This window comes from Volvox carteri (genome assembly GCF_000143455.1).
Source record: "Volvox carteri f. nagariensis unplaced genomic scaffold VOLCAscaffold_129, whole genome shotgun sequence".
Taxonomy (NCBI): Eukaryota; Viridiplantae; Chlorophyta; class Chlorophyceae; order Chlamydomonadales; family Volvocaceae; genus Volvox; species Volvox carteri.
This window is the reverse complement of record NW_003307672.1, coordinates 15,887-30,707: the sequence shown is the minus strand read 5'-3', so window position 1 is coordinate 30,707 and position 14,821 is coordinate 15,887. Positions and strand designations below refer to the sequence as shown.

The 14,821-nt window shown below is 55.2% G+C and overlaps 2 protein-coding genes across 2 annotated transcripts in view; one reads left to right on the top strand and one right to left on the bottom strand.

Annotated features, from left to right (window-relative positions):
- Positions 1-6,924: 6,924 nt before the first annotated feature.
- Positions 6,925-9,947, bottom strand: VOLCADRAFT_108517 (uncharacterized protein; the record flags this gene model as incomplete). The annotated part of the gene is made up of 5 exons (XM_002959148.1): positions 6,925-7,742; positions 8,032-8,142; positions 8,414-8,598; positions 8,962-8,997; positions 9,927-9,947. The coding sequence occupies 5 exons, from the start codon at positions 9,945-9,947 to the stop codon at positions 7,661-7,663; spliced, it is 435 nt and encodes a 144-aa protein (XP_002959194.1). The 3' UTR covers positions 6,925-7,660.
- Positions 9,948-13,438: 3,491 nt separating this feature from the next.
- VOLCADRAFT_100597 (uncharacterized protein) overlaps positions 13,439-14,821 on the top strand; it is a gene marked incomplete at both ends in the record, with an annotated part of 17,119 nt that continues 15,736 nt past the window's right edge. The window contains 2 exons of the mRNA XM_002959155.1: positions 13,439-13,452; positions 13,794-13,847. Coding sequence (XP_002959201.1) covers positions 13,439-13,452; positions 13,794-13,847 — 68 coding nt within the window. The remainder of the gene's footprint in view (positions 13,453-13,793; positions 13,848-14,821) is intronic.

Below are 14,821 nucleotides of genomic sequence, written 5' to 3'. Positions count from 1 at the left end.
CCCGGAGGACAACCCTCAACCATTCCCCATCCTTAACCTTCACTGACAGAACACCAGTTGCATTACGTTGCTTCAATATCATTGTTTAGATCTTCATTTCATCTTCATTTTCCATTACAACCCCACCTCCCTTCCCCACCCCACCTCCCTTCCCCACCCCACCTTCCTCACACTCCCCACCTCCCTCCCACCGCCCGCTAGTCTACCAACATCACCTTGGCCACCGCCACCGCCTCGTCCAGTCCGGGAGGGGGGGTGTTGAGCAGCTCCCCCAGCTTGAGGTCCTGAAGGCCAGGGGGGTGGAGGGGGGGTTGGCGGGGGGGAGGGGGAGGGAGGGGCAACGTCTGAAAGCAGCAGCATCAGCAGCAGGAAGAAGAGCAACGGATAGCAAGCATACCTCCTGCCCATCGCCTACCACGTCCCCCCTACCCCTGCTTTCGTGCCCCTCCCTTCCCCCGCATACCTCCTGCCCATTTCCCTCTCCGCGGTCACTTTTGTGAACCTAATTACCTCCCCCTCCCCTTCCCCCACATGACTCACCCTCAGGTATTTAGGGTTTAGGGTTTAAACCCTAAAACCCTACACACACACGCACACACTCACCGCCAGCTGCTCAAGTACAAAGCCCAGTCCCATTCGGTTCATGAAGTCACCAACCTGCCGTACATGAGGGATGCCGTACACACATGCATGTGGATAAAGGGTGAGGAACACACAGTTTACCTCCCATCTGGTTGGGAAAGGAGGTGGGGGACAAGAACATACAAATAGACGCAGAAGCGAGGTCCAAATCCAGATCCGGATCCAGATTACGGCGTCAGTCCAGTCCAGGTCAGAGCCGGAACACGTCCGTCCGTCTGTCTGTCAACGTCCGTTTGTGGCCCCGGTGTTGTAAATCGCGACCCACTCGCGAACCACCAATCGCAACCGGTGACACACCGCTCAGCACGTCGCACAGCACGGGAACACGGGAAGATGGTGGTGGCGGTGGCGGTGGCGGCGATGAGGGGGCAGCGGTGGAGGGGAGGGGGAGGGGGCCATACGGAAACTAACAGGCTGTAGGGGGTAGCGCGGGTACTATGTCCCTCGCCAAGTCTTCTGTCCGCCACCCCACCCCACTCCACCCCAGCACACACACCCGCCAGCTGCCTAGGCCGCAGCGGCAAGCCAACGTGTGGTGGGATAAGGTGGACCTGGTGCTCCGCCAACCCCATCCCCCACCACCCCCCACTACCCTTTCCTTCCGGGTTCTCCCTCGATAGAACCAATACCGCCTCCACCCCTCCCATCCTCCTGCAACCCCCCAACACACCCGCTCCCAGCCCTCCCACCCAAACCACCTCACCTGCGCCGCCGCACTGGCTCCCCCCCCCTCCGGGCCCCCCTCCCCCCCTCCCGCCCCCTCGAAGAACTCCCTCTTGGCCTCCTCCGGATCAATCTCCAGCCCCCACAGCGGCAGGTCCGTGCCCTGCAGCAGCACCGGCTTGCCGCCACTCACGTCCTGGAGGGGGGGGGGGAAAACGGGGGGGAAGGGAGTACACACGGATGACCTGCTGGCTCATGCAAGCGGTGCACCAGGAGGTCACCGAGGGGGAAAGGGGTTGTGCGGGGGAGGGGCAGCAAAGCCCGGCAGGCAAGGTGTTGTGAGGAAACACACCCCCGGTGGGGGGGGATGCCGACATCCGGAGTTGTACACATCCGAGCCTGTAGCCAACAAGCATCGTATGAGCACAAACAAGTTTGGCTGCCTCCATTGACTGAGGTCACTGAAAGTCACATCAACGCCTCTCGGGCTAAATTTAATCTCAAAAGGTGCCGTGTATCTCATAATTGAATTCTGAGATGACGGCGTATGATAACTCCAACACCCAGCTTACGTTACCATTTGCCCGCACGGGCATTCCGACTTGCCACCAGCAGGTCGACAAATTTGTTTTCATTTCTCTATGAAATACGCAAGCTGCTAGCTTGTAGATTTACTTGGCCAAGGCTCGGGGCCTCCGAGGACTTGCAGTGTGCCGCGGCGGAGAAGCCGCTCGCGCTTCGGGGATAAACATCGCAGGCAGCACCGGAAAGTGCTGAGAGCTTGGGGGAAGTGTGTCGAGCTAGGCTTTGAGGGGGGGGGCCAAGGGCGTGTGAGCAGGCGCCCGAATGGGCAGGTCAATGCCTGAAGGGGCGCCGTAGGCAGTGCGTACGGTGCTGTACGGCGCTGTTTTCCGTGTGTGTTTGGGCTGCGGCACCGGGCCGCAAAGCCAACAGGCTGAAGACTGGCAAGCTGCGATTGTGTCTGCTGAGCATTGAGCAGCCGGCCTGGACCACGGACTTGGCGGCCGAGCCCCTGCCATATGCCGGTAACGGCACCTCAGACGCATACGCTTACGCCCAAGCACGGGGCTGTCGGTGGCAGGTCGCGGACCTCCCGACTATGTGTAACGGCCAATGACTCTTAGCCGTGTCTGCTAGGTTCCAGAGAGACACCGTCTCTTCAACAGGTTATGAGCCCCGGCTTCCTGCCTCCCGCGCCCTGACAAACATACCTTCCACAGCATCAGCACTGCTGCAACAAGCACAGCTCCCACCACGTTGACACTACCCTAGCTACCGGCCTGTACGGATGCAGGGGCCCCCCGCCCTTGTTCCGGCTTCGAGGAAGCCGACACCCGACTTGTCCCACCCTCCCCTCCCCCTCCCCTTTCTTCCCCTCAACCCCCTCCCCCTCAACCTCCTCCCCCTCAACCTCCTCCCCCTCAACCCCCTCCCCCTCAACCCCCTCCCCCTCAACCCCCTCCCCCTCAACCCTCTCTCACCTGCGCTAGGGAATCGCTGAGTGAGTGCGCCGGGTCAGTGGACACCACCAGGGTCGTGTGGCCCGCTGATGCCAACTTGACAGCTAGGGAGGCGGACAGACTGGTCTTGCCAACACCGCCCTGCGGGGTGGGGAGCGGGGGGTGAGGAGGGAGGGAGGAGCGGACGAGCGGGGTGGTTGCGGAGGAAGCGGGGGATCATTCAACCGTCATCCCCCCCCATCTCTCCCCCGGGCAAGCCAGTGTACCATAGCCACAGTTACAGCAGCCACAGCGGCAGTCACGATGACACGGCCCCATCACAGTGGGGTAGCCCCGGGAGGTGCTGGGAGGCAAGACAGGGAGCTAAACCCACCCACCCGCAGTGCTCCGTTCCACCCCCACCCCCACCCCCCAGTACTACCCGCTCTCATTCCTGCCCACGCCCCTCTACCCGACCCAGCTGCTGCTCCCTCGCACTGCTGCTGCTGACGCCGCATTCACTGGCGCCGCGGCGCTGAGGGTTTGCGCCCCGGGGTCGATTGGGGCCCCCTGGGTGGGCTCATGCACTTAGCTGGCGGGGTGCACACCTTCCCAAGCGTACCCCTACCACACCGCACCGCAACATATTCACAACACACCACACCACACCACACCACACCGCACCACACCGCACCACACCACACCACATTCGCACACATTCACACCACACCACATTCACTCCACAATCACACCACACCACATTCACACTACACCCCCCAAACGCACTTTTCCGCTGATCATGATGTACTTGCGCTGCTGGCCCGCGGACAGCTCCTCAAAGCAGGAGGCGGACGAGGGGCCCGCAGAGGCTCCGGAACCACACACGAGGCCAGGACCCCGGCCACGAGGCAGCTGGCGGAAGGAGGCGGCGGCGGCGGCTCGGAAAGGGCCCGCGGCACCCTCACGGCGCGCAACTAGGCGAGTTGGCTGCTGGGATAGCGAGGCAGGGGTGGAGCGGGGGGCACAACCATACACCGCAAAATGTAACAAATTAAATGTCGTCGCTTGCAATTCGCAATTCACTCAATACATTCAGGAGGGTCCGAGAGAAACTTGGCTTTCGCCTTGCCGACCTCGAGTTGGGCCCTCCGGCTGGGTGGGCCACTGCCCTCCGCGCCCCTGTTTCCCCCCTGCACACACACACACACACACACACACACACACACTCCCGTGTCCGCCCCCGTGTGGATGCGCACACGTGAAGGCCGGTGGTCCCTTGAGGCTAGTCCCAGTGTTTATATGTGGAAGCAGGGTGGTGAAGGCCCTGTGGGGTAATTGCTGGGGTGAGGGTGAGAACTCTGCCAGCATGCATGCCCACGACATGGCAGGCACTTGCCTGTGTTGCATCGTTTTGGTCCATCCTTTTCCACAAGTGGGACCTCAAGCACTTGGCACTATGCCAACCTGGTAACGCCTTACTACGTATCCTTGGCAAGTTGTCCCGATGAAGATCCCGGAGGCGACAAAACTTACTTGGACCGATGGCGAGACTTCCCAAGACGACCATGTATATCGCTGTTTGCTGGGCAATCCATCTGCCCGAGAAGCTGCTTGTGCAATCACGCAGCGCTCCGCACTGCAGTCGAAAGGACGTCCGCTCGGCCCAGCTCGACGTGCCGCTCCGGAGCGGAATTGAAAATTGAGGGCCATCATAGGAAGACGCTCTTTTTATTAGGTACAGTGAGCAGTTGCCGATGCAATGAAAATGAGGTTTCACGTCGGCGTTGGATGCCTAATGTTACCTAAACTGGCAAATTAAATATCGAAATTGTTGGCAGGGTGCCATGCTCTCTTCCGATTGGGCTTTGAGGGAAGGAGGTAGATAGTTCGCGAGAGCTTCGGTTCGTTACCAAGATCCAATTAAGCGACGATTAGCCACCACAATCATCCTAACCAGACATCGGCAAACGGGGTATTTTTTGTTTCGGGAACGGGTCTGTTTCTATCTTCCAGTACAATTCTGTTACAAGGCCGCGTTATCCGGCTTCTTCGAAACCGGAAAAAGGCGGGGGGCCCTGCATCCGTACAGGCCGGTAGCTAGGGTGGCACGTGTGACAATTGATGGGTAGTGTCAACGTGGTGGGAGCTGTGTTTGTTGCAGCAGTGCTGATGCTGTGGAAGGTATGTTTGTCAGGGCGCGGGAGGCAGGAAGCCGGGGCTCATAACCTGTTGAAGAGACGGTGTCTCTCTGGAACCTAGCAGACACGGCTAAGAGTCATTGGCCGTTACACATAGTCTGGAGGTCCGCGACCTGCCACCGACAGCCCCGTGCTTGGGCGTAAGCGTATGCGTCTGAGGTGCCGTTACCGGCATATGGCAGGGGCTCGGCCGCCAAGTCCGTGGTCCAGGCCGGCTGCTCAATGCTCAGCAGACACAATCGCAGCTTGCCAGTCTTCAGCCTGTTGGCTTTGCGGCCCGGTGCCGCAGCCCAAACACACACGGAAAACAGCGCCGTACAGCACCGTACGCACTGCCTACGGCCAGGGAACGAGCCGATACGGAAACCTGCGGAAACGGAAACCTGCGGAAATAGGTTTCGTCACGCTTTCCGCAGCGAAGCCCAGATTGGCGGAAGTGCGGAAAGAGAATCCGCATTTCCGCGTTTGGTGTACGGCGGAAAGTCAAAAACAGATTCCAGGCATGCGTTTGCCATTTAAAGACTGCGTTTTACACTATGGAGTTATTAGATTAAAGTCAAATGTCAGCAACAACTGGCCCCGACCTGGGGGCTGCCAAAGTCATAGAGATTGACTGGGTTTCTGCTCAGAAGAAGGGTGGAAGGCCCGTTGACGACGTTTGGAAACATTTTGATAGAGGTCCTTACGACAAAAGAAAGAACTGCTACGCAACCTGCAAGGGCTGCCGTCGCCACTGGAAACGTGCTCGCCTTTCTGAAGGGGGCAGGGTGAACACCGTCAAGGGTGTGGGTACACAATAGTTGATCGCTTGGCCCCCGCCACCCCCAGTAATACGTTTAGATGGCTCTACCTTCGAGCAAGATTGGAATCCACCAGATTCTAGATCCCACCGGACAGAACCGCACTGCCACAAGCTGGTTTCAGACTGTCCATGTCATCACCACACTGAGAAGAGCTAAAAAACATCGTTACATATTCTTTTATAGTTTTCGCAGCTTTCCGCAGTTTCCGCAGCCTTTCCGCAAAGGGGCTCCCGAATACTAAAAGATTCCGCAGACCTGGTCAAGTTTCGGCTCGTTCCCTGCCTACGGCGCCCCTTCAGGCATTGACCTGCCCATTCGGGCGCCTGCTCACACGCCCTTGGCCCCCCCCCTCAAAGCCTAGCTCGACACACTTCCCCCAAGCTCTCAGCACTTTCCGGTGCTGCCTGCGATGTTTATCCCCGAAGCGCGAGCGGCTTCTCCGCCGCGGCACACTGCAAGTCCTCGGAGGCCCCGAGCCTTGTCCAAGTAAATCTACAAGCTAGCAGCTTGCGTATTTCATAGAGAAATGAAAGCAAATTTGTCGACCTGCTGGTGGCAAGTCGGAATGCCCGTGCGGGCAAATGGTAACGTAAGCTGGGTGTTGGAGTTATCATACGCCGTCATCTCAGAATTCAATTATGAGATACACGGCACCTTTTGAGATTAAATTTAGCCCGAGAGGCGTTGATGTGACTTTGACCTCGGTCAATGGAGGCAGTCAAACTTGTTTGTGCTCATACAAGTTTTTGTTGGTTACAGGCGAGATACCTTGCAATTACGCGTTTCAGCTGGGCGAGATATTATGTTTGGTCCGTTACACACGGCCACACGGCCATGGGCAATCCTACAAGGCGGGGGCCCCTGGGCGCTTCACGCTGGGGCCCCGCCCCAAAATGTGATTTTTGCAAAAGTTTGACATTCTGAAACATTTTGACCGCGGACTTAAGTCGTCGGGCGGCCCTTCGGGCCGCATAACACCTTTCGTACACGGCATACGATGATATTTCGGACGGCTTCGAAAGCCTCCTTTCTGTTTTCGGGAGTTTCGGTACGAACCGAACATCGCGGAGCGTTTGCCGATGTCTGATCCTAACATGCTGGAGCCAGAGCGGAACGCGCCAGGCGCGGGGAGTGCGGGTCTGTGCAACTTTCCCCTCTATTCACACGTTTTTACACTGTTAATGATGAGCTGTCGATCACACAGTCCCAAGAACCCCGCCCCTTTAGAGCAGTGCAAACGTCGAATTCATTTACCCGAAGGTAGCTGTTCGCTTGTTCCGCGGTGAACATTATTCCGTCACCACGGACGGACGGAACAGATAATACGGTGGGATGTGTCACATTCTGGTTACAGATATTACTCTTTTGTGGCAGCCAACTCGACGTTACCCTGATGTCCAGCATCGTCACCGTCGAACACCAACACTACACACCGTGTAACCTGTGGCCAGAAATATCTCTCTGAAGTCGCTCTGAATGCACCAAAAACACCTCCTGCTCCATCCAAGCATGCTAAATTATTTAGCAAAGCTACAAATATGCGATGCAGCATACTGAAGTCAAAACCCTCCACGTCCAGTTTCCAACATTCTGAATTACTCCACTCTCGCGAGTTCATCTCATTCGCTCTCGCTCTCACCCTCTCATTCCTCGTTCCTTTACACAAACAACCCTTGATACAGCACTCGAGGAAAGCACGCAATTGCAGTTCCACTTGATCGTAAGCTCATAAAACGCCTAATTACCCCTCCCTCTGTGGGTACGCTTTGCCGGAATCAGTAGCATCCGAGTCCTAAGCTTAATGCGCAGCATCAGCTCCCACTGGGCAGCTCGGGACTTGGATAAGACGAATGCCGGCGCATGGTATCACCCTCTGTTCCAATTCCCTCTCTCTTTACTGCTGTGTGAGGTAAGCCAGCAGACCGAGGGTGGCGACGATGGCGGCCCCCGTGGCAATGAGGAACTCGTTCTGGCCCCTGGAAAGGAAGGGTAGGCACAGGATTTTCAACCTGTACGACATCATGTCGGTTCCATTACAAGTGCACCAAGAACTCGGCCGCACAAGCTTCTTTCTTTTTGCGCTGCATTCAAGACCGCATGACGCGGTATTCTGAGAGGCACACCGCGCCGTGCCGCATAGCCAGGATACATGTGCCACACATCTATGCCCTTTCAAAGATGTTCATTGCGCAGTGGACACACAGGGGGCTGCAACACACGTCCCCAACACACGAGTCACTGCAGTCATCCTAGGAAACAACTTACTCATCCGGGTTGCCACCCTCCGCCACAATTTGATCGCGAAGCTTCTCCTTGCGGGCAACCATGGACTTGGGGTCGTTATTGCGCAGCGAGTTGTTCTTGAGCTCCTTAAACCTGCGTGCGGATAAGAGTAGATGGTAATCATAACGATGGCTAGGTCAATATCCCAGATGAAAGCTCGTCGGAAAATATTCACCATCACAAGGTATGAAATCTCCTCGGTTAATGGAAGACACAGACACCTGGCTGAAAGGAGGCATCCGCACGCTTTTAAATACGCCAGCGGTCGCTGCACGGCCCGCGTAGACGCCAATACGTTATGCAATTAATGCGGACCCTAATTTCTCGTCATGCTACTATGTTGTGTATTGACGTATAAGCTTACCGGCGCTTAGGGGCACCGCAAACGGGGCACGAGTAGCTCTTGACCTGCTCGAATGGCGTCGACTCATCGTAGAGATACCCGCAGTCCAGGCACACGTAGGCCGCCTTGGCAGGAGCCTTGGTCTTGGTGAAGATAGCGTTCACCGACACACGGCTCTGCCGCGACACAGAGCCGCGCACCGCCGACTGCGATTGTGTTGGGAAGGGACAAATCTTGTCGTGCCCAGCAAACCGCATTACCATCATTGGGCACAGACCGTCCAGGTGACATGATATGCGGATGTCGATTCAGTGCGCCAAGGAAAAGATCCTCCATCGCTAGAATGACTGCAGCACTAGCGTGAAGACGGAGGAAAAGCCCCATCTGCGCTCTCACGATACATGAGTAGCAAGCGAAAGCGACTGGTAATTGGGGCCGAGCAGCGACTACTCATTGGAGTGAGCGGAAGATGGTAACGTTCAGTGCCGCAAGAAAGTACAGGACACAACAAACTCCCGTGAAAGACCTTCAATAGAAAGGATAAGCTTTTGACTGCCTCGAGGGCCCACCTTGAAAGCGGTGCGGTTGCCCAGGAAGCTAGTCGTCTGCATAGCGGCCATTGTGCCCTGATAAATGCAGAGAAAACTGTTCGCTCACCTCAACTCCAAGAACTAAAATATTATATTTACGTACACAGTTATGCTTGAGGCCTCACCCTTAAGGAACTTTCCAATGTACGACATGCACTTTAAAGTGTGTGGCAGCGACCGAGCACTGCTGTACATTCCAGCTCTCCACAAATGTGAAGATAGCACAAATCTAAAGGTTTAACCCTTGTTTGATCATATTGAATCCTTATGTTCGTCCACCACTACTGCATAATATCAATCTCACGCAGTTGCCCGGGAATAAGGCAGAGATGTACACCAAAAATTCAGTGTCAGCAAATATGCATTTATTGAGGAGAGCATCTACTTCTATAGATCTTTACCAGGAGCTTCTGCCCTTGCGTTGAGTCGTCTCACCAAAAGACCCTTTGGAGTGTCATTCCAAAGCGCAGCAACAGCGCGGGAACAGGTGCTATTCCATGGACCGTACGGACTGCGCATATTAGCAGCCATAATTTGGATGTTGCTCTGCACCGTAGTTGCGATTTCCGTCCCCGCCACGGGGTCGGTTTCCGTTGGACACCTGCAGGGCGTCTAAGCAAGCCTATCAACTGAGGGCCTGGGCCGAAAGTGCTGAGGAAATCATCAAGGTTGCCGATTCCCGGGATTCGCGAGTCGGATCATGGCAGTTTGGGTTTGCAAATCGGTCATGACAAACGGAGCTCTGTAGAGAAAAAAACGTGTGAATGTTTGTCACTTTTCCCGACAAGGCCAAAAATGCCTCTTCATCTCGCAGCACCCCTTCCAATCCATGCGTGTTGATCCGTGTAAATATTTATAAGGAGAGGGCCCAGGAAATGCAAGTTATTACCGCCCTAAGGCACTGATTGGGTCGGTAACCCGTGGATTACCCATCGGTTACCCACCTTCAACCCCCCGTAGCCCATTGGTAACCCCCTTGTAAGTTCCTACCCAGCAGGAGGGGTAACACGGCCCCAGGGTAACCCCATCCGTTGCCCTGGACTATGGACATGGGCCTACAGGCTACCCATCTTATTTGCTGCGCACTTCGTAAATTCATTTTAGTACATTTCTGTAAATGTACATGTTACATGTACATGTTGAACCTACAGTATCCCGGTAGCTCGGGAAGCATCGTTCGCCAATATTAATTAAAGGCCTCTAACGCTGCAGGAAAATTTTAGTAGAAGATTTAGAACTATGTATGTATTCAGTTTTAGCGTTTGTTCCCGCTTTGAGGGCATTAAGCTCCCGTGCAGTATTAATACGGCAATCTTTACAATTGTACACTCAAAGTGTTTGGTGAACATGTACGTTTGTATGTGTAGACATGTGAGCTCGATACAGGCATATGCATGGATGGAAGTGTATAGAGAGGCATGCACATACGTATGCACACATAGACAGGCGAAATAGGCATACGTGCTCACATAGATGGATGAGACAGCTGTGATAGCATGTGTAGGCAGGTTGGACAGGGACATGCTTACAATCCATTGACACCAGCATATGGCCTGGCATACGGACAAGGAACAATTGTAAACACTGGTTACCCTGTCTGTTACCCCTCAGTACAATATTACCCCGACCCCTTTGTTACCCCTTGGTAAGGGGTTACCCCTACCCCGGGGTTAGGTTACCCACCTCCCTTCGTACATAGCCACATGGGTAACCACTTACCCCTACCCTTACCTCTACCCCTAACCCCTGGGTTGTGCTTAAGGGGGGTTACCCCTCGTTTTATGCCATAGGGCCGCACAGTCAATGTAACGTCTGGTCTGGGTTGACACTACTGCGATTCGCGATTTAGGGTCCTGGGTTCGATTCCTGGGGAGACCCTCGAATTAGTCGGGAGCGCGAGATTATGGCTAGCTGCTGAGATGTGAAGTTGAGGTCGCAGTTTATGGACCAGATTCGCACGCTAGATTGGTGGCGATTGCCGAACCCTCCGTCTCTTCGGTTGTTCGGGTGAATGGATGAGGAGGGGTCCTAGACGGCTGGACCCGCCGCCTTGGACTTACAGTTCGTATGGCGAAGTATAGTGTGGTAGTGGTGGACGGTGCTATGAGATGATAAATCGTAGAACTGACAATATGATAAAGCGGCCCAGAAGCCTCCCACTCTGTAACATTACATTACAATGTAACGAAGCTTGGTCCCTGTAGGGTCCTGCGTCATATAGTAACTAACTCAAGAAGTTAGAAGTCCACAACTTGGTGGTATTGAAGAATACCGTTTTTAGGTAAAGATCAGTATTTTAACTGAGTTGGACCCAAGTGTCATAAGGCCCTATCGTGCAAGAGGCGCCTTTGGCGTTAGTTAGAGAATACTCGATTCGGACGAGCGGCCAATGGGCCTAACGTCCTTACATTCCAACTCTCTTGAAAAGGGGACGTGTCCTGCTGTGACAATTACCGGGGAATCGCAGTTGGGGGTCCCCTGTGCAAGCTTTACGCCAATATCATAGGGAGGCGATTAAATTACTGTGAGGCAACGTGCCGCTAGACAGGCTGGATGTAGGCATGGTTTTGGCACCGAGCATCACTTGTTAAAGGCATCTTATCTCGAAGCACAATGTGGCCGGAGCCAGGCCGCTTATTATCATGCAAATTGACTTTAGTAAGGCGTTCGACTCCGTTGACCATCAGACACTTTGGGATTTCCTCATGTCGTATGGGCTACACGGGCGCATCCTCGATTCTTTAAAGGCTAGCTATGCTGACGTGAAGTTTCGGGTCAAATTAGGAAATAAGTTGGGACCTGAATCCACGGTGGGGCGTGGTGTTAAGCAAGGGTGCCCCCTTAGCGTAACCCTTTTTGGACTCTTCATAGAGGTATTCGCTCATTATATTGATGCTCACGATGCTAATTGCCGTGTATGCCTCCCTAGCCGATGGAGCACCCTTCGTGAGCAGAGTGTTAGCCTGGCGGGCGGTGAACACACTAACCTCCTTTTCGTTGATGATGTGTCACTGGTAGCGACAGGGCACGATAGAGCAGAATGCCTTCTGGGGCTACTCGAAGCCTACTGCAAAGCGACGGGTATGGCCGCGAATGCCGCCAAGTTCAGGTACGGGCCCCTCAGAAGACTCTCCTAAACAAGCGCAGCTCCACGCAGCCAGCAAGGAAAGAGATACACGGAGGACCACGGGCCTGAGACGACACACCACAAAAGCCGAGATACGGTTGCACAAAGAAGACAAACACAAAGCGAGAACTCGCACACTGGTCCTTCAAGGCCAGCTGTTCAACTACCACGAGCAACGAACAACGAACACTTCCCGAGGGCGGCCACCACTACCTCGCCGGTCCACTCACAAACGAGGCAAAACTGGTCCGCATGCCAGTCTCCTCCTGGGGTTTGCGGGCTCCCGGGTGCAGCGCAGCGCAAGACACAGCAAACAAAACACCTATTGCCGCGGGGGGGATGACAAGCCAGCACGGCGCCCCCCTACAAAGCCCGAAAAAGGCACGGCTCACAGACGCTGGTGTTGCTTGTGCTGTTGTTAAAAATGATTTCCCGCTGACTGTGCTGTGTGATACCGATAATATTGTGGTTGACATGAGCAGCTTCACAGATTCACATGCGGGCCGCTCTGGTAAAAACCCGCGCACACGTTGCTCGGTCCTGTTAGTAGCGGCCCGCGTTGTCCCTTCTTTTGCCTTTCCCGCGTTCTCATTTCCTGGTTAGCGAGAGGTCGTATGCAGGCGGGCAGACCACGAGTGGTGAATGTGGGGCTGACGACGGGGGGTTGCAGGTTGACGATCTGAAGCTGTATGTAAAGCGGTGCATGGATCAGACAGCGACCCGAATTGTTCTGTTCGTACACAACACCGTTCAGACATCGCACTCAGCCGACTATGCAATGACAAGGGACGGTTCATCTAATACGCGGGCGGACGATTGACCATGGAGCACCAGTTTGAATACCAAGCTATTTGTTGCATTCATTTGATTGGGTGAAGGCAAAAGCCTTGCAAATAATGGGGATATGCGCCTCTTGTGAGCCGTACTCGCTGATCTCTTTAGTAAAAGGCGAAAGAGATATGAGAGGTTCATGAACGGCTCAGCGCTACGACATCACCATGTGGACACCGGCCAAACCCACCTCATCAGCTCAACATCCGGAGGGCAACAGGACGATGGTGGGTAAACCAAACGACTAATTACTACCTGGCCCTACCCTGGGGTATTGATTCCCTGGGGGTTGGGGGCTCGCTGTAATACCTACAGCTAATTACTACACAGATCTGCCCGTGGCCACTCATCACCCACGACAACGCCAAAGAAATCTTGCATCTGCTGCTGATTATTATGGACGGGTATTGCCCTATTCCCCATCACGAACGTAGCTAACACAAGGAAATACAACGGATGGATGACACGTCCTCGTCCAAGCGGGCTTAGTTGTGTCCAATGGACTCGCTATGGTGAGTTGCTGCCGTACAGCGAGCTGTAAATCTACTGCGCAGTATCGAGCAGGTCTTCGACAGAGGTCTGCTTTCCGCCCGCCAGTGAAACTTCCCAAGGGGCCATTCCTACGACCGGGACCGTCGCCTTCTCACCGCCACCCTCGCCTTCTCGCCCGCGCCCTCGCCTTCTCGCCCGCGCCCTCGCCTTCTCGCCGTCACCGTCGCCTTCTCGCCATCACCGCCGCCGTCTCGCCGTCCCCGCCGCCTTCTCGCCTTCACCGCCGCCTTCTTGTCCTCACCGTCGCCTTCTCATCCTCACCGTCGCCTTCACGCCGTTGCCCTCGCCTTCTCGCCCGCAGTCGGCACGTGCACATGCACATGCACGTGCTCATGTTGGTTGGCTGTCAGAGCAGGTAGGGGGTCAATCCATGAAGCCGCTGTCAGAGCAGGTACCATGTACTTTGTTCGGTGTATAAGGTGTACGGATGCACTGCTACTGCTTTGCTTCTAATTCTTACTACTCTCTTACTGTTTCAGTCTTTCTTATGTTATCGTTTTCTTACTGTGTCCTGTTACAGTTTTGTTGTTACTTGCAACTTTACAGCTATTTTTGCTTGCTACTGCTTTGCCTGTCACTGTTTCATGCAGCTGGTGTTGATGGGGTGTTACACTGTAGGCGGCTCGCCCAAGAAAGGACGAGCACCGGGGGCCCTGATCGAGCCGAAACACAGCGCAGGGACGGGCGTGCGGCTCTACGTCCGTCTGTTCCTCCGCGCGCGCCTCATTCCCTCACTCACGCCAACCGGGACACTCTCCCAGCCCCTGGCTAGACATCGCAGCGGCGCAGAAGACTGCGAACCGAACTAAGCGAGAGCCGCACGAGAGGCGCCACTTCGCCTGGCCTGCCTAGTCGAGCGCTCTCGTTCCTCTTGACCACCAAAACAAAAACAAAGAGAAAACACCACCGGGGGCAGGGGCTCTACTCAGGGGGCTCCACTACACACTCAAAAACCGAGGCAAGGGAAGACCTACCCATGTCAGGTACGGCCCCTCAGAAGACTCTCCTAAACAAGCGCAGCCCCACGCAGCCAGCAAGGAAAGAGATACACGGAGGACCACGGGCCTGAGACGACACACCACAAAAGCCGAGATACGGTTGCACAAAGAAGACAAAGAAGACAAACACAAAGGGAGAACTCGCTTGAAGGCCAGCTGTTCAACTACCACGAGCAACGAACAACGAACACTTCCCGAGGGCGGCCACCACTACCTCGCCGGTCCACTCACAAACGAGGCAAAACTGGTCCGCATGCCAGTCTCCTCCTGGGGTTTGCGGGCTCCCGGGTGCAGCGCAGCGCAAGACACAGCAAACAAAACACCTATTGCC